This window comes from Bos grunniens, chromosome 7, assembly GCF_055505025.1.
Source record: "Bos grunniens cultivar Pamir isolate PY7600 chromosome 7, Bosgru_T2T1.0, whole genome shotgun sequence".
NCBI lineage: Eukaryota > Metazoa > Chordata > Mammalia > Artiodactyla > Bovidae > Bos > Bos grunniens.
In genome coordinates this window covers 38,862,947-38,889,245 of record NC_141171.1, presented here as the reverse complement: position 1 = coordinate 38,889,245, position 26,299 = coordinate 38,862,947, and the positions used below count along the sequence as shown (strand labels likewise).

At 47.3% G+C, this 26,299-nt stretch overlaps 1 protein-coding gene across 1 annotated transcript; it reads left to right on the top strand.

The window, feature by feature from the left end:
* The first annotated feature begins 4,354 nt into the window (after nucleotides 1–4,354).
* On the top strand, nucleotides 4,355–24,893 carry LMAN2 (lectin, mannose binding 2). The gene is made up of 8 exons (XM_086410915.1): nucleotides 4,355–4,573; nucleotides 4,742–4,860; nucleotides 19,178–19,295; nucleotides 19,926–20,005; nucleotides 20,149–20,310; nucleotides 20,399–20,513; nucleotides 22,899–23,018; nucleotides 24,208–24,893. Exons 1-8 carry the CDS (start codon nucleotides 4,369–4,371, stop codon nucleotides 24,366–24,368), a joined length of 1,080 nt encoding a protein of 359 aa, XP_086267041.1. The 5' UTR covers nucleotides 4,355–4,368; the 3' UTR covers nucleotides 24,369–24,893.
* Nucleotides 24,894–26,299: the final 1,406 nt, after the last annotated feature.

The window sequence follows — 26,299 nt, the reverse complement described above, 5'->3', positions numbered from 1 at the left end:
CTCAGCCCCTGTTTAGTTTTCTCCCCTCCATAATTGTGGTGATACTTCGATGTCACAAAACACAGTTCTCAACTTTTCTTTCCCTGTCTTCCCACAGGGGATTTGTTACTGATATCTAGTTTACCTGCGGACTTGTGCTCCCCCTTCCCTGTGGAAACCTCCCTGGCTCAGGCTCCCCATCTCTTATCTGGTCATAACACCTTACCTCACCTGTAACCTCCCTCCAGTATCTCTCGCTGTAGCCAAGGAAACCCCATGATTGGTCACCCCCATGCTTAAAACCATCCCATTGCCTTCTACTCCATAGCTGGAATTAAAGGCTCTTTGAGTTCTGGCCTCAGCCATACTCTTCCCCTACCACTCCTCAGCCATTCCAAACTGTTTGTAATTCCTTTTGCTTTCAGGGATCTTTCCTGGTCTTTGCATTTCCTGTTCTCTTTGCTAAGGATGCCTTTCTGGTAAACTCTGACTCATTCGTCAGGGTCTCTTTCCAGATTCTAGACCAAATATCCATTCTTTTACCAATTACTTATTAATCACCTTCTGTGTACCAAGCACTTTTCTAGATGCTAAGGATTCAGTAGTGACAACAGCTGATAAAAACCCCAACCCTCATCGAAGTCTAAGTGTGTGCATATGTCCTTCTTTGCATGTGTGTGCTGTGCTTAGTCGCTTGGTAACGTCTGACTGTTTAAATAGATATGGATATTTCTTCAGGAGCGCATACTTCTCAGAAGAGGACTTTTGTTGTATATTCGTCTGATGTCGTTGTTGTTTAGTCGCTAAGTCATGTCTGACTTTTGTGCCACCACATGGACTGTTGCCCCCCAGGCTCCTCTGTCCATGGGATTTCCCAGTCGAGAATACTGGAGTTGGTTGACATTTCCTTCTCCAAAGGATCTTTCTGACCCAGGGATTGAACCCGCATCTCCTGCGTTGGCAGGCGGATTCTTTACCACTGAGCCACCAGAGAAACCCCATATAATTTTAAAAAGATGTCTTACTACTTAATCCCAAAGAAGTTCATTCATTCAAAAAGGCAACTTTTGGGGACTTCCCTGGTGGTCCTGATCTCGGTGAGGCAGCAGTGAGTGGTGGCATGAAGTGAGATCTAAATTCCCTACCCAGTAATTGAACCTGGGTATCCTGGATGAGAACCAGAAATCTTAACTGCCAGACCAGCAAGGGCTAGAAGCTATTTTTCCCTGGATCTTTGCCCCCAGTGAAAAATGCACTTATCACAAAGGCAGAAACTGTAAATGCAAGTACAGAGTTTATTACTGGAGACATAGCACAACAAGAAGTGGGAAGGCAAACAGAGAAATGCTTTGTTAAGATAGAAGCAAGGCAGAGATACAGACTGGAGAGAAAGGGTGTGGGCATCCCCATTAGTGAAGAGGAACACAACAAACAGGCGGATAAGTCATTTATATAGGGCAGTTCTTCCAGGTCTTTGTCTTCCTTCCAGCCAATTATCTGGTTTCTTTTTTCACACCTAGCCTACCCTGGGATACTCCCCTGGGTGTTGCTGCTGCTAAGTCGCTTCAGTCGTATCCGACTCTGTGCGACCCCAGAGACGGCAGCCCACTAGGCTCCCCCGTCCCTGGGATTCCCCAGGCAAGAACACTGGAGTGGGTTGCCATTTCCTTCTCCAATGCATGAAAATGAAAAGTGAAAGTGAAGTCACTCAGTCATGTCCGACTCTTTGCGACCCCATGGACTTCAGCCTACCAGGCTCCTCCGCCCATGGGATTTTCCAGGCAAGATAAGAGTACTGGAGTGGGGTGCCATTGCACCCTTCAGCCAAGATGGATCTCTAAGTGAAGACTTCTGAGAGGAGCAAGACTCACTATGGCCTGGCATTATCCCCTGATTTTTGACCCACAAGGAGCCTTTCTGCACAGGTGTAACATCTCCCTTGTCCCAAAAGAGGAGGGAATGGAGATCCCTTAATCCTTTACTCTAACAGGATTTTGTTCCTCTTTGTCCTTGCCATGACTGTTACCTTAGGTGTTTACAAGAGGAAAGCACTGGTTATTTACCCTGTTTCTGCTGTTACTTCCATTTTGGAGGGCAAACAGGAGGCTGGTTATAAATGCCTTAACTGGAGTCCACCTATCTCTTGTCTCAAGAAGTGCTAACAATTGTTAGTACCCAGCCTGAAGCCCACTTCTTCATGCCCTATGAAATACAAACAGGAAATCAGTTGTGAATGTCTAACCTGGAGCCCATCTATCTCCTACATTGGTCCAGTGGCTAAGACTCTGTCCTCTTAATGTAGGGGGCCAGGGTTCCATCCCTGGTCAGGGAACTAGATCCCACCAGCTAAGAGTTCACAGTTCAGTTCAGTCACTCAATCATGTCCGACTCTGCGACCCCATGAACCCCAGCACGCCAGGCCTCTCTGTCCATCACCAGCTCCCGGAGTCCACCCAAACCCATGTCCATTGAGTCGGTGATGCCATCCAACCATCTCATCCTCTGTCGTCCCCTTGTTCTCCTGCCCTCAATCTTTCCCAGCATCAGGGTCTTTTCAAATGAGTCAGCTGTTCGCATAAGGTGGCCAAAGTATTGGAGTTTCAGCTTTAGCATCCATCCTTCCAATGAATATTCAGGACTGATTTCCTTTAGGATGGACTGGTTGGATCTCCTTGCAGTCCAAGGGATTCTCTAGAGTCTTCTCCAACTTCACAGTTCAAAAGCATCAATTCTTTGGTGCTCAGCTTTCCTTATAGTCCAACTCTCACATGCATACATGACCACTGGAAAAACCATAGCCTTGACTAGACGGACCTTTGTTGACAAAGTAATGTCTCTGCTTTTCAATATGCTGTCTAGGTTGGTCATAACTTTCCTTCCAAGGAGTAAGCGTCTTTTAATTTCATGGCTGCAATCACCATCTGCAGTGATTTTGGAGCCCAGAAAAATAAAGTCAGGTACTGTCAGCTACCTCACCTATTTGCCATGAAGTGATGGGACCGGATGCCACATGCTGCAACTAAAAAAAATTCCCACATGCTACCACTAAAGATCGAAGATCCTGTGTGCTGCAACTAAGACCTGGAGCAAGCAAACAGTGTTTTTTTTTTTTTTTTTTAAGATGTGTTGTTGAAGCAAAGAACAGCATTTAAAAGAGAGCAGAGCCAACTTCTTAAAGGAGCAAGCAACCAACTATTCCATCCTGTGATCTATAACAGGGTTATTAATTCAAGTGTCGAGGGGGCCAGGCAGGTGCTGTAAATTAGTGGCCAGAGTGGAGATGAGCCTTGAAAGATAAGGCATTTTTAGCAGGGCAGCCCCATGACCCAAGTGTGGTTGGGTCTTCCAATTTTTCCTGAGAAGCTGGAAATTTGGATTTTTAATATGCATTTGTCTCATGATTTAAAATATTGGTTTAGTGTTAGTGTTAGCCACTCAGTCGTGCCCGACTCTTTGTGACCCCATGGACTGCAGTCCACCAGTCTCCTCTGTCCATGAGATTTTCCAGGCAAGGATACTGGAGTGGGTTGCCATTTCCTTCTCCAGGGCATCTTACCAACCCAGGGATTGAACGCGGGTCTCCTGCACTGCAAGCAGATTCTTTACCGACTGAGCTATAGTTAAGCCATATATTGAAATAGCATCAGTAAGAGCTCTGTTTAGCTGTGGGCCACTTGTTTCCCATATTTGATCCAGTCGGCTTCCCTGGACGTTTCACGGAGGGGACCCACTACAATCATTTGGATATTAACGGGCCCTAGCCATGACAGGGACGGGGATTCGGGACGCCTCCTTCTGCTGAAATCCAACTGGCCCTAAGGAGCTGGGAATAGTGGACGCCACCAAATAACAGAATTCTAAGTCTCCAAAGGCTTGGAGCCACAGACGAAAAGCCCCGCCTGAGGTCTAGAAGGCGCAGAAGTTGGAATTCAGGCCTCCACCTTCAATTTAGAACTCCTTTCTCCTCTGACTGGGAAAGACTACCCCAGTGGCCAGAGGCCAAGTGTTCTAGGGGCTCATAAAAACTACAAGTTCCAGCATGCCCCGCGACACAGACGATCCCCTCGCAGCCGGCCGACACAAATCATCCTTCTGTTCTCCGTTGGCCCGCAAGCCGAACGTGCTGTTCCATGATTGGTTGCTGCTCTGGTCGCTCCTAAGAACCCATTGCTGAGGCTGGTTGACAGGTGTCTCGCAGGCGCCAAGGCACTCGACCAGGACAGGGGGCTGCTTAGCAAATCAAGCCGTCGTCCACTCGGCAGCGAGGCTTTGCTTTTGCTGGGAGTTCCCAGGTGACACTAGGGTTGGCGGGTTTCGGGCCGGAGGCTATTAGATGGAACACCCGGAAGGCGGAAGTCCTAGGACGGAAGTGGCCGAGAGGGACAGAGAATGGCGGCGGCGGCGGCAGCAGGCTGGATTTGGCGCTGGGGCTGGGGCCGGCGGTGCCCAGGGAGGTCTGGGCTTCGCGGCCCCGGCCCAGGCCCCACAATACTTAAGCTTTTCCTCTTGTTGCTGGGGCCGGTGGCTGCGGATATAACTGACGGCAACAGTGAACATCTCAAGCGGGAGCATTCGCTTATCAAGCCCTACCACGGTGAGGCCTGTGGCGGGAATGAGTTTAGGGTAAGGTCGAGGCTGGACGGAGTTGGGGAAGGGATGCTTTTTCTTCTGATCAGGGCTGCCCTGTGGGTTCCCTGCCTCCGGCAAAGCTAGTCCTGGCCCGGCCTCTTACGCACCTGTCTGTCCTTGTCTCTGTCCGCAGGGATCGGTTCCAGCTCCACGCTCCTCTGGGACTTCCAAGGAAGCACAATGCTCACGAGCCAGTATGTGCGTCTGACCCCTGACGAGCGCAGCAAAGAGGGCTCTATCTGGAACCACCTGGTGAGTGGTTCCTAAGAGGGGAGGCAGACCATGAAGTAAGCCACTACAGTTGGTCTTCAGCAGGCCTGAACTTGATTTGAAGGCCTCCCCTGCTCCCCCGCCCCCTTGGTCACTTGCCTTACTACTTGCCAGTAGTAACAGGTGATGGCTGTTGAAGTTACCGTATGTCAGGAGCTGTTCTCGAAACTTTGTTCACCTGTCTCTTCATTCCTTCAAAAGCCATGTGAAGTAACCAATGTTATCTCCGTTTCACTGGCTGAAGAAGCTAAGACTCAGAGTTGAAAGTGCCTTCCTCAAAGTCACATAGCCAGCAAGTAGTGGAGCTGTTGTCTGCTTCAGCTGAACCCTCTCAATAGTGGGATAAATGGAAGGAGTGGGGTCTTTATTGGGTGTTTTATGTGTGTTAGGCACTGACTTTAACGTGCCTTATTGCACTTAGTTCTCAGACTGATATAGATGGCTTTCGTGACTCTGCGTAAGCAGAGCAAACACAGAGAGTGAATGGCTATAAACAGCATTTAAATTCTGTCTCATCTCCAAGTCCAGCAGTTCACTTGCTGCACTTGACCCCAGCCTGGATGGGGGAGGAACCGCTTAAAAATCCTTGCAGACGTCAGTCCCCTTCCTCAGTGCTGGATTGGTCTGGTCATCAGTGGACTCATGGGCAGTTTTAGTTTCTGCGACCTTTGCTGCAGAGGTTACGGACCTTCAGGTGTCTCAGGCGTGTCATACATAGGCAGTGGCCACTATCTGCTGCCGCACAGACGCCACACCAAGGAAGGTCAGGAAGGGGTGAAAGGGGAATAACTGGGGGCAGAACCTACTCCTCCCCTCAACCTGCCTGATCCCAGCCCTTTCCATGGCCTAAGCAGTTGGCCAGTGATCTAGGTTTCTCCATCCCCCGCTCTTTGGTCTCTCTGAATGACTTCCCCATGTAGTTCTGAGAGCCCACACTGCCCTTGTGTTGCCTCGTCTGCGTGTTACTTCTCCTCCTCCTCTCTTTGCTGCTTGGGGGATCTGGAGATACTTTGCTTAGCTTTCACTCTGGTCCTCAGAGCCTGGGGTCTCCTGTGAAGGGATAAACATGCACTATGTCTGCACGGTCTGGCCCCTAGTGCCTCGAATCTCCAGTCGTCCGCTCTGTTAATATTCTTCCGGCTTCTCTGGCTGCCATTTTGCCTCAGGACCTTTGCACTTGTAGCTTTTGTCTGGGACACCGTCTCCTGGCTCTTTGTGCTTGCTTGGTTTCTCCTCATTTGTTAAGTTTTAGTTCAAGTGCCACCCACTCAGGGAGTACTTCAATAACTACCTTGTTTCCCCTGGAGTCACATTCTCTCACTTTATTCTGCCATGTAACTTTAAAAAATTTCATTTTATGTTTATTTGGCTGTGCCAGGTCTTCGTTTCAATACAGAGGTCTTTGATCTTGTGACGTTGAGGATCTTTTTTAGTTGCGGAATGCAAGATCTTCTTCCCGGACTAGGGATCGATCGATCCTGAGCCTCTGCATTGGGAGTATGGTCTTAGCCACTGGACCCCCAGGGAAGCCCCTAATTTCATTTTATATTATGATTGATTTACAATATTCTGTTAGTTTCAAGTATACAGCAAAGAGATTCGTTTATACATATATCCATTTTGTTTTCAGATTATTTCTCCCATATAGGTTATTACGGAATATTGAGTAAAGTTCCCTGTGCTGTATTGTAGGTCCTTGTTGATTGTCTATTTTATATATAGTAGTGTGTATTTACGGAGAAGGCAATGGCACCCCACTCCAGCACTCTTGCCTGGAAAATCCCATGGACAGAGGGCCTGGTGGGCTGTAGTCCATGGGGTCGATAAGAGTCGGACATGACTGAGCGACTTCACTTTCACTTTTCACTTTCATGTGTTGGAGAAGGAAATGGCAACCCACTCCAGTGTTCTTGCCTGGAGAAACGCAGGGACGGGGGGGCCTGGTGGGCTGCCGTCTGTGGGCTTGCACAGAGTCAGACATGACTGAAGCGACTTAGCAGCAGTGTGTATTTATTAAGCCCAAACTCCCAACTTATCCCTCCCCCTACTACGTTTCCCCTTTGGGAACCAAAAGTTTGTTTTCCAAGTCTGAGAGTCTGTTTGTTTTGTAAATAAGTTCATTTGTATCTTTTTTTCTCTTAGATTTCATATAGAAGTGGTATCATATGATATTTGACTTTTGATGTCTGGCTTACTTCACTTAGTATGATCTCTAGGTTCATTTATATTGCTGCAAATGGCATTATTTCATTCTTTTTATGGTTGAGTAATTTTCCACTGTATATATGTACAACATTTTCTTTATCCGTTTCTCTGTTGATGGGCATTTAGGATGCTTCCATGTCTTGGCTATTGTAAATACCGCTGTGATGAACACTGGGGTGCATGTGTCTTTTTGAACTATGATTTTCTCCAAATATTTCCAGGAGTGGGATTACTGAATCATATTGTAGTTCTATTTTTAGTTTTTTAGAAACCTCCATGCTGTTCTCCATAGTGGCTATACCAATTTACATTCCCACCAGCAGCATAGAAGGGTTCCCCTTTCTCCTCACCCTCTGCAGCATTTATTATTTTTAGATTTTTTGGTGATGTCCATTCTAACTGGTGTGAGGTGATGATACCTCATTGTAGTTTTTTTTTAATCCTTAGGTAGCTTTTTATTATATCCTCCAAAAGAGCATATGATAAGAGTCAGAGCAGTGGTATAAAGTGCTGAAGAAGATCAGGAGAGAGTTGACTTATTGTCTTCAGACTGGGGTGGATGTGGCTTCACTAAAGAGGTAGCGGTTAAACAGAAGGAGGTTCCTTCTTTCCTGAGAAACCAGAACCCCTTTTGCTTTCTCCCATACATACATCCATTAAGAGTACTATTCTTTGCTAAAAGATAAAAGTTTGAAGTCATCTGAGGCCATCAAGGAATTACAGGGCAAAAATCATGATGGGTTTCCAGTTTTCTTCAGCATGCAGAGTTATCTGCTCCTTCCTGGAAGCTAGACTAGTGGTGGCTGTGCTCTCAGGTTCCACACCTGGGCCAGTGGAGGCAGTTTTCTGGCAGGTCGGTGTTCGTCCCTCCTCTCCCAAGGGGGCCTGCTCAGGAGCTGGTGTTCCTCTCCCCAGGTAGGCAGCAGCCAGCATCACTCTGGGGACCTGGAACATCACCGCCACTGCACCCAGAAAAGCTAGAAAAATGATACCTTCCCCTCCCTCCCCAATCTGACCCTTGCCCCGAAGTGGCTCTTTCACTACCCTTGGTGGTGATAGCAGTGGTGGTGGCCAACTTGCCCCTCTGCCCCTTGCCCATGGTGCCATCTCCACACTGGCATTAGCGAGGACTCAGCCCCAAGCCCCCTCTACTGCTCAGAGGCTACGCTGCCCACCGGGCCCTCATTGTAGTTCTGATTTGTATGTCTCTGATAATGAGCGATGCTGAGCATCTTTTCATGTGCTTTTTGGCCATCTGTCTGTCTTCTTTGGAGAAATGTCTATTTAGATCTTCTGCCTTTTTTTTTTGATTGGGTGGTTTTTTTGATACTGAGCTGAATGAGCTGTTTGTATATTTTGGAGATTAATCCTTTGTGGGTTGCTTCATTTGCAAATGTTTTCTCCCATTCTGTGGATTGTCTTTTTGTTCATGGTTTCCTTTGCTGTGCAAAAGCATTTAAGTTTCATTAGGTCTCATTTGTTTTTGGATAACTTTTCTTTTCTTCGGCTGCACTGTGAGGCATGTGGAATCTTAGTTGCCCAACCTGGGCCCCCTGTGGTGGAAGCATGGCATCCCAATGGCTGGACCGCCGGGGGCTCCCATGCTTGCGGATACCTTTGATTTTTTTTAAAAAAAGTTTGTTTATTTTAATTGATTGCTGATTGGTTTACAATATTGCTTTGATTTCTGTCATACATCAGCATGAATTAACCGTAGGTGTACTTATGTCTCCTCCCTCTTGAATCTCCCTCCTTCCTCCAGCCATTCCCACCCCTCTAGATTATTGTGCAGGGCTTAGTTGCTCAGTTGTGTCCAGCTCTTTGCGAACCCCATGGACTGTAGCCCCCCCAGGCTCCTCTGTCCATGGGGATTCTCCAGGCATGAATATTGGAGTGGGTTGCTATGTCCTCCTCCAGGGGAATCTTACCAACCCAGGTTTGAACCCAGGTAATTACAGAGCCCCAGTTTGAGTTCTCTGAGTCATACAGCAAATTCCCATTGGCTTTCTACTTATATATGTTAGTGTATATGCTTCCACGCTACTCTCTCCTTGAATAACTTCTAAGAATGAAATTTTTCAAGGAAGTGAGTTCAGCATAGAGTAAATTTTTTTTTTTTTAAGTGAGATACAAATTGTGCTGAAACTGCTAGAAATTGGTTCAGTTACAAGTAACTTAATTATGATTGGAAGTCACTGGTGGTTGGTAATATCGCAGGGCTGAGAGAATTCTGCACTTGCCATCATCAGATTTTCAATCTGGAATATAATTCTCTTATCTTCCTGTTTAGTGGAATCTAAATATTGCAATTTGAGGTCCACTCTTTTAAATGCTGTGTGCATGTGCTAAGTCACTTCAGTTGTGTCCCATCTCTTTGCAACTCTATGGTCTGTAGCCCGCCAGGCTCCTCTATCCATGGGATTCTCCAGGCAAGAATACTGGAGTGGGTTGCCACGCCCTCCTCCAGGGGATCTTCCTGATCCAACCCATGGCTCCTGGATTGCAGGCAGGAGCCTGAGCCACTGGGGAGGCCCTTTAAACACTATTAATAAACCCAAATTGTATGTCATTTTTTAAAATTGAACTTATATTTTCATTTCATATCCCACACAGAATTTTATCCTAATGCAGTGTATGTAATGCTTGAAAATCTTATTGATTAGCCTATCATGTTCTTCTGTGACTAAGTGTAATAATTTAAGCTTTTTAACTTTGTTGGGACCTTGAAATTAAGTTTTAATATTTTCTTTGGGATTATTATAGTTACTACTGGTACACAATTGATCAAAAGAAATGCCTTACACATTACACAAATTGAGTAATTATTACACCAAGTAAACATTTTTTGAAATGCTTACTTGAGCATTTCAAAATGAGCTGTCATCTCCCCATCCCCATTTGAATGAATGTCATTGTCAGAATGAGAAGCTTAAGCATGACTTCTGTTTTTTGTTCACATGAATGCTGAAAATTTGTGTTCGCTTAGGCATCACCAACTCGATGGATGTGAGTTTGAGTGAACTCCGGGAGTTGGTGATGGACAGGGAGGCCTGGCATGCTGCAATTCATGGGGTCGCAAAGAGTCAGACACGACTGAGGAACTGAACTGAACTGAAGTAGTAGATGGAGATGCAAGGAGTTTTGTTATAGCAGGGGTCATTCAATATTTTGAACTCCTTTGATTTATAAACCCCAAATGTAGTGATCTTTCATCAGAAATTTTAATGGAAAAAAATGTTAATGAGGTATCAACTGACTGTTAGATTAGCTCTGCCTTTCACTTTGTTGCACGCCAAGACATAGAAACCACCTAGCTGTAAAATGGTTCATGACTGCCAAGTGATTGATTCTGATTTAGTTGGCCTGGGGGAGGGCCAGGGCATTAAGATTTCTCAGCTCCCTACATGGCTCAGCTGGGATGGAGGGCCATGACCATGTCATATTCTGTTCCCAAAAGCAGCTTTACACTAGTTCCAGCCCATACCTCATCTGCTTAAAATCCTCCTTTGTACTGTCTTTATCATAGTATTCTCTCTGATGATCTGCAGTTTTACGTGTAGTATGGGGAGACTTTCCAAGGCTTGGATAGTCTTGATGGTATCAGTTTCCAGGTCTTCAAATTCTGTGTGTGTGTACTCTTTCCTAAAACTGACCTTCCTGCAGGCATGCTGGGGACAGGCGGGGAGGTTTTCCTCTCCCATCCTCCGGGGCACAGTTGCCCTTCTCCGAGGCACACCTCCTACTAGCTTGGGGTGCTTTGTTCCCAGGGACAGGAAACACCTGGGCACCAAAGAGACCATTTGAAATATTGGTTTCTGGGCTGACTTTTGTGTATGTAAGTTACGTTTTTAATTTTTTTTTCAAATATATAAGTCCTTTTCTAGTTATCTTTATTTTTTAAGTTGTTATTATCGATATCTAGTTTAATCTCTTCATGGTCAAGAAACGGATTCTGTGATTTCAGTCCTTGGACATCTGTTGAGACTTGCAGGTGGTCCTTCAAGTGATCAGGATCTGGGGGACACATTCATGTGTGCTTGCAAAAGATGTGGATTCTCTGCTGGTTGAGTGAAGTGTGCCATTTAGATCTTTAGGTCTGTTTGCTGATTGGGCTCAAATTTCTCTATCTTTCTGACGTTTTGCTTGTTTTTATCAGTTATTGGAAGAGGTGTATTAAAATGTCTGTGTGTATTTGCCTTCATCTTTATAGTCTGTCAGTTTCTACTTCATATATTTTGAGACCAACATTTTCCTGGTAAATGGAGTCCTTTGTCACGGAGAAGAGTCCTCTTCTAAACTTTGTCATTGGCGCAGCTGCACAAGCTTGCTTTTGCTTAGCATTTGCATGTGCTGTCTTTTTTGGTCCTTTGCTTTCCCCTACCTCTTCTGGAGTTGTCTCTTGTAAACAGCATATAACCAGGCTTTTGGGTGGTTATCCTTTTATTTTTATGGTGATAAAATACAGTAACATAACAATTTGCCATTTAACCTTTCTTAAAAAGAAGTTTATTTATTGGTCTTTGCCTAGACTTAGCTGCAACATGCGGGATCTTCAGTCTTTAGTTGCAGCATGTGGATCTTTAATTGTGGCATGCGAATCTTAGTTGAGGCAGATGCTGTCTAGTTGCCTGACCAGGGATTGAACCCAAGCCCTTGCATTGGGAGCCTGGAGCCTTAGCCACTGGACTACCAGGGGAGTCCCCCATTTAACCTTTTATTGTCTTTTATTTTTAAACAGTTTAATTTTTCAAACCATTCTCTTCTGCACGGTACTTAATGGCATTGAGACAGTTTTTAAAAGTGTAAATGGTCACCACACAGGAGGTAAGAGTATACAATGGGAAAAAGACAATCTCTTTAGCAAGTGGTGTTGGAAAAGTTGGACAGCCTCATGTAAATCAGTGAAGTTAGAACACATGCTCACACCACACACAAAAATAAACTCAAGATGGTTTAAAGACTTAAATATAAGACATGACACCGTAAAACTCCTAGAAGAGAACATCGATAAAACATTCTCTAACATAAATCGTACCAGTGTTTTCTTAGGTCAGTCTCCCAAGGCAATAGAAGTAAAAAGCAAAAATAAACAAATGGGTCCTAGTCCAACTTAGAAACTTTTGCAAAGGAAGCCATAAACAAAATGAAAAGACACCTATGGATTGGGAGAAAGTGAAAGTCGCTCAGTCATGTCCAACTCTTTGCAACCCCTTGGACTGTGATCCATGGAATTCTGCAGGCCAGAATACTGGAGTGGGTAGCCTTTCCCTTCTCTAGGGGATCTTCCCAACCCAGGGATTGAACCCAGGTCTCCTGCATTGCAGGAGGATTCTTTACCATCTGAGCCACCAGGGAAGCCCAGGAATACTGAAATGGGTAGCCTGTTCCTTCTCCAGCAGATCTTCCTGACCCAGGAATTGAACTGGAGTCTCCTGCATTGCAGGCGGATTCTTTACTGAGTGAGCTACCAGGTAAGCCTGGATTGAGAGAAAATATTTGCAAATGATGAGACCAACAAGGGTTTAATTTCGAAAATATACAAATAGCTCATACAATTCAATAATAATTAAAAAAAATTTTTTAAATGGGCAGAAGACCTAAATAGACATTTCTCCAAAGAAGATATACAGATGGCCAATGCCGGCGTGTATACTCAGTTGCTAAGTCAGATTCTTTGTGATCCCATGAACTGTAGCCCCCAGGCTCCTCTGTCTATGGGATTTTCCAGGCAAAAATACTGGAGTGGGTTGCCATTTCTTTCTCCAGGGGATCTTCCCAGTGCAGATCCACATCTCTTGCGTTGGCAGGTGAATTCTTTACCACTGAGCCACTTGGGAAGCTAGTTATTCAGTTCAGTTGCTCAGTCGTGTCCAACTCTTTGCGACCCCATGAATCGCAGCACGCCAGGCCACCCTATCCATCACCAACTCCTGGAGTTCACTCAGACTCACGTCCATCGACTCAGTGATGCCATCCAGCCATCTCATCCTCTGTCATCCCCTTCTCCTCCTGCCCCAAATCCCTCCTAGCATCAGAGTCTTTTCCAATGAGTCAGCTGTTCGCATGAGGTGGCCAAAGTACTGGAGTTTCAGCTTTAGCATCATTCCTTCCAAAGAAATCCCAGGGCTGATCTCCTTCAGAATGGACTGGTTGGATCTCCTTGCAGTCCAAGGGACTCTCAAGAGTCTTCTCCAACACCACAGTTCAAAAGCATCAATTCCTTGGCGCTCAGCTTTCTTCACAGTCCAACTCTCACATCCATACATGACCACAGGAAAAACCATAGCCTTGACTAGACGAACCTTTGTTGGCAAAGTAATGTCTCTGCTTTTGAATATGCTATCTAGGTTGGTCATAACTTTCCTTCCAAGGAGTAAGCGTCTTTTAATTTCATGGCTGCAGTCACCATCTGCAGTGATTTTGGAGGCCAGAAAAATAAAGTCTGACACTGTTTCCACTGTTTCCCCAACTATTTCCCATGAAGTGGTGGGACCGGATTCCATGATCCTCGTTTTCTGAATGTTGAGCTTTAAGCCAACTTTTTCACTCTCCACTTTCACTTTCATCAAGAGGCTTTTGAGTTCCTCTTCACTTTCTGCCATAAGGGTGGTGTCATCTGCATATCTGATGGCCATCATTAAAAAATCTACCAACTATAAGGTCTGGAAAGGGTGTGGAAAAAAAGGAGCCCTCTTACACTGTTTATGGGAGTGTTAATTGGTACAGCCAGCATGGAGAGCCCTCAGAAAACTAAAAATAGAGTTGTCATATGATCCAGCAATCCCATTCTTGGACATATACTTAGAACTCTTAATTTGAAAAGATACATGCATCCCTATGTTCGTTAAAGCTCTATTTACAATAGCCAAGACATGGAAACAACCTAAATGTCTGTCAACAGATGAATGGATCAAGATGTGTGTGTGTAAACACATATGCACACAAACGGAATAGTACTCAACCACGAAAAAGAATAATGCCACTTGCAGCAACATGGATGGACCTAGGGGGCGCTAGTGGTAAAGAACCTACCTGCTGTTGCAGTAAACAAGAGATGCCAGTTTGATCCCTGGGTCAGGAAGATTCCCCTGGAGGACGGCATGGCAACCTACTCCAGTACTCTTGTCTACAGAATTCCATGGACGGAGACGCCATAGGGTTGTACAGAGTCAGACACGACTGAGTGACTTAGCATGCGTGCACAGATGGACCTAGAGATTACCATGCTAAGTGAAGTTAGAGAAAGACAAGTATCTTATGATATCACTTATGTGGAATCTAAAATAAGACACAAATGAACATATATACAAAACAGACTCACAGACGTGGAGAACAGACTTGTGGTTGCCGAGCTGTCAGGGGGTTGGGGAGGGAAGGATTGGAAGTTTGGGATTAGTGGACACAAACTATTAATATAGGATGAATAAACAAAATCCTACTGTATAGCACAGGGAGCTGTATTCAGTATCCTGTGGTAATCTGTAATGGAAAATACGCAAAAGACTATGTATGTATAACTGAGTCACTTTCCTCAATTTCTACAATTTCTGTGTAGCAGAAATTAACACAATATTGTGAATCAGTCTGCAGTAAAATTTTTAAAAGTGTAACGTCTACCAACAAAAAATTAGTTTGAATTACTGTAAATATGTATCTGTATGAAAAAAATTTTTTTTTAATTTCTCAAATGTTCTTATTGTGGTAAAATATACATGACATAAAATTGACTGTTTTAACCATTTTTAAGTGTACAGTTTAGTGGCATTAACTACTTTCATTTTGTTGTGCAGCCATCACCACCATCCATCTCCATATCATCGGAAGCTGAAACTACTCCTTAAACACTAACTCCCTGTTTTCTGCCTCTCTACAGCCCCTGGTAGCCACTATTCTACTTTCTGTTTTTGAATTTGACTCTACTAGGTACCTCACATAAATGGAATCATAGAATATTTGTCTGTATCTGACTTATTTCACTTAGCATAACATAGGCAAAGTTCATCCATGCTGTAGCATGTATTAGTATTTCATTCTTTTATGGCTAAATAATATTCCTGTGTGTGTTCACCACATTTTGTTTATCCATTCATCTGTTGGTGGACACTGGGTAGTTTCCACCTTTTGGCTGTTGTGCTGCTGTGTACATGGGTGGATGTAGGTGGCTACTGAAGTGCCTGCCTTCACTTGTTTTGGTAAATACCTAGGAAGTGGAATTGCTAGGTTATATGGTAACTCTTTGTTAAACTTTTTGAGGACCACCAAACTGTTTTCCACAGCAACCACACCGTTTTACAGTCCCACCAGCAATGCACCAGGGTTCCAGTTTCTCCACATTTTTATAATACTATATTTTCCATTTTTTTATAATAGTCATCCAAACGGGTGTGAAGTGGTATGTGGTTTTGATTTACATTTCTCTAATGATTAATGATGTTGAGCATCTTTTCATATGCTTTTTATATACAAATTATTATCTTCTATGAAAAACATGTCTATCTAAATCCTTTGTTCAGTTTTGGGTTGTTTTTTGTTGTTGAGTTTTAGGAGTTCTTTATGTATTCTGGACATTATCAGTATATGATTTGGAAATATTTTCTCTCATTCTGTGGATTGTCTTTTCATTCTCTTGATGTTCTTTGACATGTAAAAGATTTTAATTTCATTGAAGCCCAGTTTATCTAATTGTTTTGTTGTCTGTGCTATGGTGGCATATCCAGGAAATTATTGCTAAATCTAGTGTTTCCCCTGTTTTCTTCTAAGAGTTTATACTTTTAGCTCTTTAGTTTAAGTCTTTGATCTGTTATTTTTAAAATTAAACTATTTTTTTGAGATAATTGTAGATTCACATGTAGTTGTAAGAAAAAATAAAGAGATTAAGAAGTACAGAGTTCCAGTTGTAAAATTAAATAAGTCATGGGGATGTAATGTGTAGCATAGGGAATGTGGTCAATAATATTGCGATAATAATAATATTACCATAACTTTCTGTGGTGACGGATATTACCAGACTTGTGGTGATCAATTTGTAATGTATGTAACTGTCAAATCCCTATGTGGTACACCTGAAACTGATGTTGTATGTCAACTATATTTCATTTAGAAAAAAAGAAAGAAAAGAATACAGGGAGATCCTGGGTACCCTGCCAGCATTTAGTCTGTCTACATTTTGTGAAGTCACTGATGCATTTGGATTTAATCTACCATCTTACTATTGACGTTCTGTTTGTCCTGGCTATCCTCTGTTCACTTTTCTCTCTGGTCTTGGCTTCTTTTGAGTTGGTTAATTTTTATTCCACTTTTATTCTTCTGTTAGCTTGAAAGTTCTGTGCTTATTTGCCAAGATTTTGGTGATTACTCTGGAGTTTAAAACACAGATCATGTTTTACCAAAGAGTACTGATAAGATGTACTTTTAACTCCTTCCAGGACAATGATAGGCTTTTAGGACGATTTAACTCCTTTCACCTTGCTGTTATTAATCTTTCTGTTTTAAATCACACAAAACAGTATTGTTTTATACAGCCAAGTGTTCGTTTGTATTTTTAGTCTCATACTTAGTTTAGTCATTGGTCTTCATTCCTTCTTGAATCTCTGACTTCATGTCCGAATCTGGATCACATTTCTCCCTGAAGAATGAAAGACAGTCTTAGTGTTTTTGTCTGAAAATGTCTTAATTTCGCCTTCTTTTTTTTTTAAAGGGGATTACATAGATTAAACTGTTTATTGTAGGCTGGCAGTGGTGGTGCTTCTGCCGGCCCTTCAGTCTTCTGAGGCCTGACCTCCTGTGATGGCAGAAGTGGTGGCGTTGGTTCAGGCACCACCAGCTACTGTTCTCTCGAAGGAACCACAGCAGCAGATCCCCGCAGCTTGCCTCTTCATCTTGGTTTTGTCACAGGAGCAAGTGTGCTTGTTGTGCTGGCTGATTTCCATTCTCTTCACCATTTTCCTGAGGGAAATAGCAGATCCCATATTTACTGGCTCTTCTTAGTGTGTTTAGCTCTGTTGCCGAAAATTAGGTCCGAGGCCAAAGAGCACCTTCATTCTTGAAGGATACACGTGCTGAGTATAGACTCCTATGTTGGTTGTTATTTTCCTTCAACTCCAAATATATCAGTCTATTGTCTTCTTACTCCTAGTGTTTCTGTTGAAAATTCTAGTATCAGGCAAATTATAGCTCCTTTGAAGTTAATCTTTTTTTTCCTTCTGGTTACTTTTAAGGGTCCCTGGGATGGTGATGGCGGTGGTGGTTCTCTCTCCCTCCTTGCCTTTCTCTGTGTTTTATTCCTATCTTGTCTCTTCATGTGCCTGGTATTTTTGGTTGTGTCCCAGATATTGTGTTTGTACAATATTTTGTTAAAAGTATGAGGCCTGAGTGAGTCTGTTTAGTCTAATTTCAGGGATTGTGAGAACTCACAGCTGAGCTGCAGTCCCTGAGAGCCCTTTCTCATTCGTTCTTTTCAGTTGTGAGTTTTGTCACCTCAATGCAAAGCAAGACTGATTCACCAGTCCTTCCACCCCCTCAGCAGGTCTTGGACTCAGATTCCTTGCACATCTGTCACGGAGACCTGCTTTTTATCACCTCACCGTTGCCCCCCTCCAGAACCTGCAGGGTCTCCCAGAGCCAGTGAACTGTCAGAAACTGGGAGGGCTGACTTCACACTGTGTCAGACTGCCGAGCAGGTGCCTGCTAACCCTGTGTTCTCAAGGGCCGCGTCTTCTCACCTGAGCCTCTGGAGCCCAGGCCCAGAACACTGCCTGGTGAATCAGTGATGCACAAGCCACGATGGGACATAGGGTTTTTATTTTTTATTCTTTACCTGACTTTTTTATGATTACAGAAGTAATATGTTCAGTATAGAAGATTGAAAATGTAGAAAGTAAACATTCCCCTCCCAGAGTTAGCTTTCATTAATGTTGCTCATATTTCCTTCATTTCCTTCTTTCTCTGCACATTGACTAATATATTTTTTTTTAAATGAGCACATAGCGCTGATACTGTTTTCAGCTTATCTTTCCTCTTAGTATCTTTGACATCTTGATCTTGACTTGTGAGAGCTTATGGATCTCCCTCATTTTGTTAAAAAGCTGCAACAGCCAAATTGCCCCCAAGAAGATGGGAGCATCCACTGTTCTCTGGATTTAGGCCATGTTTCTCTTCATTCTTGTCTGCATTGCTGCTCATGATCTCTTTAAGCTTTGCCAATCTGATAAGTCAGCAATATCTTGTTTTAGTTTGCCTTTCAGCTAGGCCTTTGTTTAATTACTTGCTCACACACCCATCTGCAGACTTTCCCTGAGCAGATTCTTGTTAGAGTGTCAATACCATAGTTTTCATGAGCAGCTTCCTGGTAGGCAAGGCCAGGCTGGTGTCCTTGCTGTGGGCCCAGCCTTGTGCCTTCCTTCCCTCACATCACAGTAGCCCAGAGGCCCCAGAGCTGCCCTTCCAGCCCCCAGGCCTGATATCACCATCACCACCCTCAGGCTGGGCTGAGACTGCAAGAGGGAGGTGGTGTGCTGGCTGAGAGTCTAGGGCTTCAAGTCTGCCAGACCTGGGTGTGGGTCAGTTTGAGGGTTGGTTTGAAGGGAACACAGTGGGGATGGAAAGCCAGAAAGGAGTTGGTGCAGCTTGTGTTACAGGCCTGAAGGCCATGGCAGCTGTAGGCAACAGCAGAACTTTCCGAGTCAGACAGTCCTGGGCGTGTGTCAGGACATCCACTTACCTACTGTGGACAAGTTATTTCATCTCTGAATGTGTTTTCTTTTTATAAAATACATGACTCAAATAGGGATAGTAATCCTTCCACAAGATCCCAGGGGACAGGAACAATGGGGATGGAGAAGAAACAGGGCTAACAGGTTTGGCTGGTATCAAGGAAAGTAAGTCAAGGTGTGAGAATCAGCACAGGAGAAGACTGGGGCCAGGGCGGGTGGAGTCTGGACCTCAGCAGCCTTGGGACAGTCTGTGGCCTCCTGCTCCCTCCCTACTGGGGCCCTGCTGCTTAGCCTTGTTCTGAGTGTCCCGACTCACTCTAGGTCACTTCCATTGAGTAGGCAAGCCTGGGGAGCTCTGACAGCCCTCTCTGCTCTCCCTCTAGCCTTGCTTCCTCAAAGACTGGGAGATGCACGTTCACTTCAAAGTTCATGGCGCAGGAAAGAAAAATCTCCATGGAGATGGCATTGCCTTGTGGTACACCCGGGACCGCCTGGTGCCAGGTAGGGTGGTGCTGGCACAGGTGGGCTGCTGTGGCCAGGAATCCTTCACTCTGCACTCCCTGTTAGGGCACTGCTGCTCCTCTTTGAGGAAACATGGGGCCTGGGGAGTGGCTGGAGGGAGCGTCCCTGTAGAAGAGGACCCTGTGGTCAACTCTGCCCAGTGTGGCCTGGTCTTCACCAGCTAAGTGGGTTTTACCGTCCTATCATCTTAAGAAGCAAAAAACAAGGGAGACTGTGACAGAGACCATCTGTGGCCCACAAAGCCTCAAATCTTTGCTCTCTGGCCTTGGACAGAAAGTTCGTGACCCCTGGGTTCAGGGGTAGTCCTTACTGCATGACCATCTGGTTTTTACAGATTAGGTATCCCCTTGCCCCCGACACCTCAGAGCACATGGACAGGTGCTGTTCTTTCACAGTTCAGGCTTCAAACTTGAGTCCTCTCTGCCACATGCCTGAGACTACCCTTCCAACACCCCCCACCCCACTTAGAGATTCCTTCTTTCTCCTGGGAGCATGACTGTGCACTAACATCTTTTGACCCCATCCATGCTGGCATTACTCTGTCTTTCAGGTACCCCTTGGGCAATTCCCAATTTCTCCCGTCATAGGAGCATCTCCTTCTAATTCTAGGGCCTGTGTTTGGAAGCAAAGACAACTTCCATGGCTTAGCCATCTTTCTGGACACATACCCCAACGATGAAACCACAGAGGTAGGCCCTTGCTCTCCTGCAGAGCAGGACAGGACTTCTCCCTGGGCCCTGCGTGAGAGCAGCCTTCAGGGGTCAGGGTGGTGGGTGCCCCGTGGCCTTCCACTGGCTGGGCTGCCCTCGGAGTGACCGGTGTCTTGTCTCAGCGCGTGTTCCCGTACATCTCCGTGATGGTGAACAATGGCTCCCTGTCCTACGACCACAGCAAGGACGGCCGCTGGACTGAGCTGGCGGGCTGCACGGCTGACTTCCGCAACCGCGATCACGACACCTTCCTGGCAGTGCGCTACTCCCGGGGTCGCCTGACGGTGAGCAGGCAGGAGGGGCAGCTCTGCAGGGCTTGGGAAGGCGGGCAGGCCAGCCCTGGGCCACCCTTGACCTGCCGGCTGGCCGCAGGTGATGACTGACCTGGAGGACAAGAATGAGTGGAAGAACTGCATTGACATCACGGGAGTGCGCCTACCCACCGGCTACTATTTTGGAGCCTCTGCCGGTACCGGCGACCTGTCCGGTGAGTGTGCGGGCAGTGCAAGGCATCCAGTCTCAGTCTGGCCTTCCCTGCCGTCGGGAGCTTGGGACACGGCAGATCCCTTTCCTCCTCGACTTGCCTCCATTTGGTTCCACCCGTGCCTGGATTTCTTCCCGCTCTTCCCACGTGTGTGTGTGCGCGGTCCTTCAGCTATCTTCCCTCTCTGTCATCTGTGAGCTGGGGGGGGTTGAATCTGGTGAACCCAGCAGTGGACCCCCACGTTTCCCTCGCCAGACCTGAGTCACCAGCAACGTGCCCAGCAGGCCTCTCAGCCTTCACACACCCACAGCCAGAGGCAAACGAGCCTCTGCTCTAGTGGTTACTTGGGTCAGAATGCCTTGGTGTTCTTCCGGCCTCTGCTTTTTCTCTCACATGCCGCCTCCCATTTGTTGGCATGTCCTGCTGGCTGTGTCTTCTTTTCACCCTGCAGCAGACCACTCTTCTTCCTTTACTGCAGGCAGGTCTGGGCCACCGTCCTCTCTTGCTTGGACAATTGCAGGAGCCTCCCGAGGGTGCCCTCCTCCCAGCACCACAGCCGAGCTCCTCCTTCGCCTCACTCAGGGCTGAGGCTGCTGTCCTCCCTGTTGCCTGCCGCCACATTCCCTCTGCCGCATCCTCTCTGCTCTCTGGTGACACTGCCCCTAGCTACTCTTCACATCCACCCCTGCCCTCCTGCCTCGGGCCTTTGTGCCTGTGTCTCTCCAGGTCTTGCTCAGATATTTCTTCCCTAGTGAGGCCATCCTTGATTCCCTCATTTAAAGTCACACACACACACACACACACACACACACACCCCAGTCCCCTGCACACTTCCTGTCGCCTTTTCTAGCTTTATTTTTCTTTATAGCATTTAACCATCCTGGTATCCACTGTGTCATTTATTTCATTGTCGTGTCTCCCTCACTGAATTGTGAGCTGCATGGAGTCAGGGCTCTGTCTTGTTTGGCCCATGGTGAGTGCTGGAATCTTTGGGGTGCTACCTGCCCGTGCAGGCCTCTTGGGACCACCAGGCCTGGGTGGCACTTGTTGGTGGCCCTTGGCGCTGGCCCTTAGTCCCTTCTCAGGGCCAGCTCTTGTTGACCAGAGCTGAGAAGCAATGTCCAGAAGACCAGACAGAGGCTTGTTTGTTGTCAGGATAGATGTTTCCAGGGCCTGTGAGCCAGCCACTGTCCAGGAGCGTCCCCGTCACCATGGAAGCATCTGGGTCCATTTGGTTCTCGGAGTGTCTATTGTTTAAAGGTTTCTAATATGGAAATTCCAATTGTGTACCCACAAGAGGGAAGATGGTGTGATAAGCCCCTTACTGCTGTTAACCAGCTTCAATAATTACCAGCTCACAGCCTGTCTTGTTTCATTTGTGGGAGGCCCTGGGAAGGGCGATGGAGGGGCCATGCCTGCGGTAGTGTGACCCTTAGGCAGAGGGGTGTGCATGCCCGCCTCCTGCAGGTGTCTCGTGGCTGTGTTCTTAGTTAGGTAGCTGTCTCTTTCCCCTTTTGTACAGCTGAGACCATTGGGCATTTGGGAGTTGAAGGGAGGTGGATGTCAAGTTCAGGCACCCAGGAAGTGACAGAGCTCAGATGGGCCCTGCTGTCTGACTCCAGGGCCCCTGCTTGGCCCTGGGCTTCCAGGGCCACTCATACCAGCTGTCCAGTGCGCTGGCCTCTGCCTGGCCTGGCCGCAGGGTCCTTGCTCTTTACACTTTCAGGTTCCAGTCAGTTAGCTGAGCTGAGAGCTGGTGGCAGGCTGACTGGGACCCTCGTCTCATTTCTGAGCCTCAACCTCTCCATCTCCAAATGGGGTTGTCAGTTACTGTCAGCGTCAGGCAGGGGTTCTCTCCTGCCCATACTTAGTGGACCCCGGCCCTCCTCAAGTCTCCCCAGGTACAATCGATGACTGTCACAGCTGAGCGTCTGGTGGCTGCCCGCCCCCGGAAGGGTCAGGCTTCTCAACCAGCCATGCAGCAGTGTGTGGGTCTTTATCCGGTTCGGTTTTCAAGGACATGCTACCTCCAGGCAGTGTACCTTTGGCCCTGTCTGTACTTTCTCATTTACATGCCTCAGTAACCGCAAGATGGAGATTACCACCCCCATTTGCAAATGAGACTGAGCCTCAAAGAGGGTAGCAGAGCCAGGATTAGAACCAGCGATGTTGATTGTAAAACCTGTGCTTTTTCCTCTCTGCTCTGCTTCCTCCCAGGTTTCTTATTGCTGAGTTCTGGAGTATTCCAGCCCCTGAATACTGCTTGCTAGAGGCTGCTAGGTTCTCCCCAGGGGACCTGGCCACTCTGTGTGGTGTGGGGTGGGAGAGGGTTGAGCTCGTGTGCCAAAGCGGCTCCATGCCCCTTAGAAGCTAACTCTTGTCCTGCAGACAATCATGACATCATCTCCATGAAGCTGTTCCAACTGATGGTGGAGCACACACCGGACGAGGAGAGCATCGACTGGACCAAGATCGAGCCCAGCGTCAACTTCCTCAAGTCGCCCAAAGGTATGCACGAACAGCCCCTCCCGGTGGGGCCTGGGCTGGCTTAGGCAGCTGCTTGGGGTCCATCTGCCGTTCCCTGGACCAACTCAGCCCTTGAATCAGCAGCTAGTGCTCATGAACAGGTGTGTGAGCCCCTGGCCTCTGCATCGTCCTGCACTCAGTGCTGGGATCACGGCTGGTGAAGCCAGAGGGGCTGTTTGCTGGTGCAGGCGTGCTGGTACCTCAGTGCGTGGCCTCAGTGAACAGCCTGCAGTAGATCCTTACAACTGCTGCGGGAGCTGATCCTTAGGCTTCCTCAGCTAAAAAGAGGTAAAAAGGCGGGATGCAAACTTGAGTTTTGGCAGACCTCCAAGTCTGAGCCCTTTGCAGGGTAGTAGTCAGCCACTACTCCATCCTCACAGAGAGAGGGTTTTCAGGATGGATGGGGAGTGAGGCCCCTGTGTGTGTGTGTGTGTGTGTGTGTGTGTTGCGAACTGTACTTCAGGAGCCCCAAAGTCGTGCGTGTGGGCCCAGCGGGAGATAGAGTACCACTGGAACCCAACATTTTATGTGACATTTCACTTTTTAAAGATTCAAGTTGCTTTTAAATGTTTTGGGGGCCAAACAAACCCTGCCATAGACCACTGATCTGCGGCCTTTCGTTGAAGGCTTCCTGCTGCCAAGGCTTTTGGACACATCTGCTCCAGCCCACCCAGCAGCCCATGTGGCTGGCCTGGCAGGGGTTAATTCCCGGTCAGACAAGTGGGCCCACTGGGCTAGAAGGTCAAAGCGAAAGGACGGAGGTTGGGGGTCAGGGCCCTGGGAGCCCCCCCAGGAGGCATGGAATGCATCCACGTGTGAGGGAGGGCAGACTGTGGCCAGGGCCATGTTTCTTCAGCTGGGGACCTCAGACCACTGCACCGGGCTGGGGGTGGTCTTGGGAAAACAGGTCCTGGGCCCACCTAGGCAGACTCGGGCTGTCAGGGAGATCCCAGGCGTGCAGTTCACCAGCTTCTTGCAGCAGAAGGCACCTCAGCCTGAATCCCGGGGAGCCTTGTTCCCAGTGAGATTGTCGCTCTGTGCATGCCCCTGCCCCATGCTGGAGCCTTGCGAGCAGGCCACAGCTGCTGCCTCGAGGGTGGGATGGGGGCCTTATCACGCTGTCTCCTGGGAGCCCATTCGGCCTCTCATTTACCCCTCTCTCCTCCTTTAGACAATGTGGACGATCCAACGGGGAACTTTCGCAGCGGACCCCTGACGGGGTGGCGGGTGTTTCTGCTGCTGCTATGCGCACTCCTGGGCATCATCGTGTGCGCCGTGGTGGGGGCCGTGGTGTTTCAGAAGCGGCAGGAACGGAACAAGCGTTTCTACTGAGCAGCCAGCCCGTGGCTTGGGGAAGGGTCCTGGCGCTAATGTGAACTTTTTTTTTTACTAGGATTGTAAAAGGAAAATAAGATGACCTTATTTCTTAACCGTTTCAAAGAAATAATTAAAGTATTTTCATATATTTTGCTTCTTGCCCAATGGGGAGTAAGGCTGCAGGGCTGGGGAATAAGAGTTTTCCATGCCCACAGCCGGGGGCAGAGGCCCTGGCCCTGTGCCGGCCTCTCAGGAGCAGGGGGTCTGTGCCTGGTGCTGGGCTGAGAGCCTGGCAGGTGGCTGTGAACACTGGAGGCCCCCCAGGCCACACTGGGGTGGGCGCCTGAGGACACAAGCAGTGATCTTGTTCTGTGCTGTGTGGTGTGTGTGGCAGAAGAGGAGGCCAACTGGGGAGCCTGGGTCTTCCTGTTCACGCTCCGAGCTTCTTCCCAAGGCCGACCCTCGGGTGAGGCTGGAGGAGCAGTTTGGTGGGGCCCAGAGTATGATGGTTTGCTAAATAAAGTGAAATAACCAACCTCAGTTGTGTGGCTGCCCTAAGAGGTCTGCTTTTCTCTTCTTTGACTGACTTCCAGGTGCTTTCCAGCTTCAAGCCTCGTCCCCTCAGGCGTGGCACGGCCCCAGGAGGCAGGTGCTGGGGTCTCCATTTCCTAGTTGGGGAATCACAGTTCTTAGAGGTCAAGTAAAACTTGCCTGGTGGCACACAACCACTGGCAACGTGGGGTGAGGCCTGCACTGTCTCCACGCACCCGGGGCCTCTGTGAAAGGACCCACTGAGGGGAGGATGTGGTTCCCACACGGAGGGTGTGGTTCCCACCCAAGGGATTGTGGGTCAGCAGTGGTGTTCCCGTTGGTGTCATGGCTGGTCAAAGGTGGTTCAGGACGTGAGGAAAGCTCACAGTAAGTGCCACGTGTGGAAGCCTCTGCGGCTCACTCCCAGTGCAGCTGGCTGCTGCATTCAGTCTCCCCTGACCCCCGCCCGCCATGGGACGGGCCCCCATCCAGCCCAGCACCTTCCCACTCCCAGATAAACATTTCAGCCACCACTGACTTCTTATCATGTTCCTTCTCCACAGAGAGAGTCATGGGACAGCCGATAAATTGAGAGTGTTTCTTCACAATCTCCTTTATTCTTCTTTCCTCCAAGAACTTGGTTAGGTCTTTCAGACACAGAATAGCCTTTGTTCTTCGGCCCATAGGTTTGCCTCTAATGGTCCTAACTGGACGATCCTCCTACAGAAGGCTCTAGTGGTGATAACAGCCACTTTCAGTAGCCAAATAGGTAGAATAAAACCCGGCACCAAACTGTTCTGTCACAGAGAGCTCTGTAGCAGCCTGCAAAGCCTCCATGAGTGCCTTGGTCCCAGACTTGCAGTAGCACCAGGGTTATCGATCAGCACATCCTTGGTCATCCCTATTTTGGTGTCCACCGCCCTGAGGGTTCGATTTTACTCGTCTGGAATGAGGTTAATGTGCAGCTCTTTCCCACATTTTAGTTTACTGGTGTCTGTCAATCTTTCATATCATAATTTTGTCCAGAGCATCTGATGATTTAGAACAAAGCTCCCTCAGAGATGACTGTTTGAGTGGTAGTATTGCTGCTCAGTAACATCAACTGGGTAATTGCTTCCTGAAAGGCAGACATCTCAACCTCCTCCTCTGTCAGTTGGTCTGGGGTCTGGGTTTCCTCAAACATCTTGGCTAAAGAACCACATGGGTTTTGTTTTTTTTTTTTAGCATCAATGCAGCACCAGGACACAGAAGCAATAGAACCTCCATCTTAAAGCAAGCGCAAACGCTCACTTCCAGTTGTGGGCAGGCTTTTTGTAATTGACATTATCAGACTTTCATTGTAGAATAGGTAGTGTAAAAGTAGATGAGGTGAAGAGTGAGAACTTATTTTCTCAGTCTTTCAGGCTCACTCCCAG

What these genes read in the sequence shown, in the direction of transcription:
- LMAN2 (XM_086410915.1), top strand. Translation starts at nt 4,369, where the DNA reads ATGGCGGCGGCGGCGGCAGCAGGCTGGATTTGGCGCTGGGGCTGGGGC. An exon ending in CCGGGACCGCCTGGTGCCAG is followed by an intron (nt 19,296 to 19,925) that starts GTAGGGTGGTGC and finishes TTCTAATTCTAG; the next exon opens with GGCCTGTGTTTGGAAGCAAA. An exon ending in CCAACGATGAAACCACAGAG is followed by an intron (nt 20,006 to 20,148) that starts GTAGGCCCTTGC and finishes GTCTTGTCTCAG; the next exon opens with CGCGTGTTCCCGTACATCTC.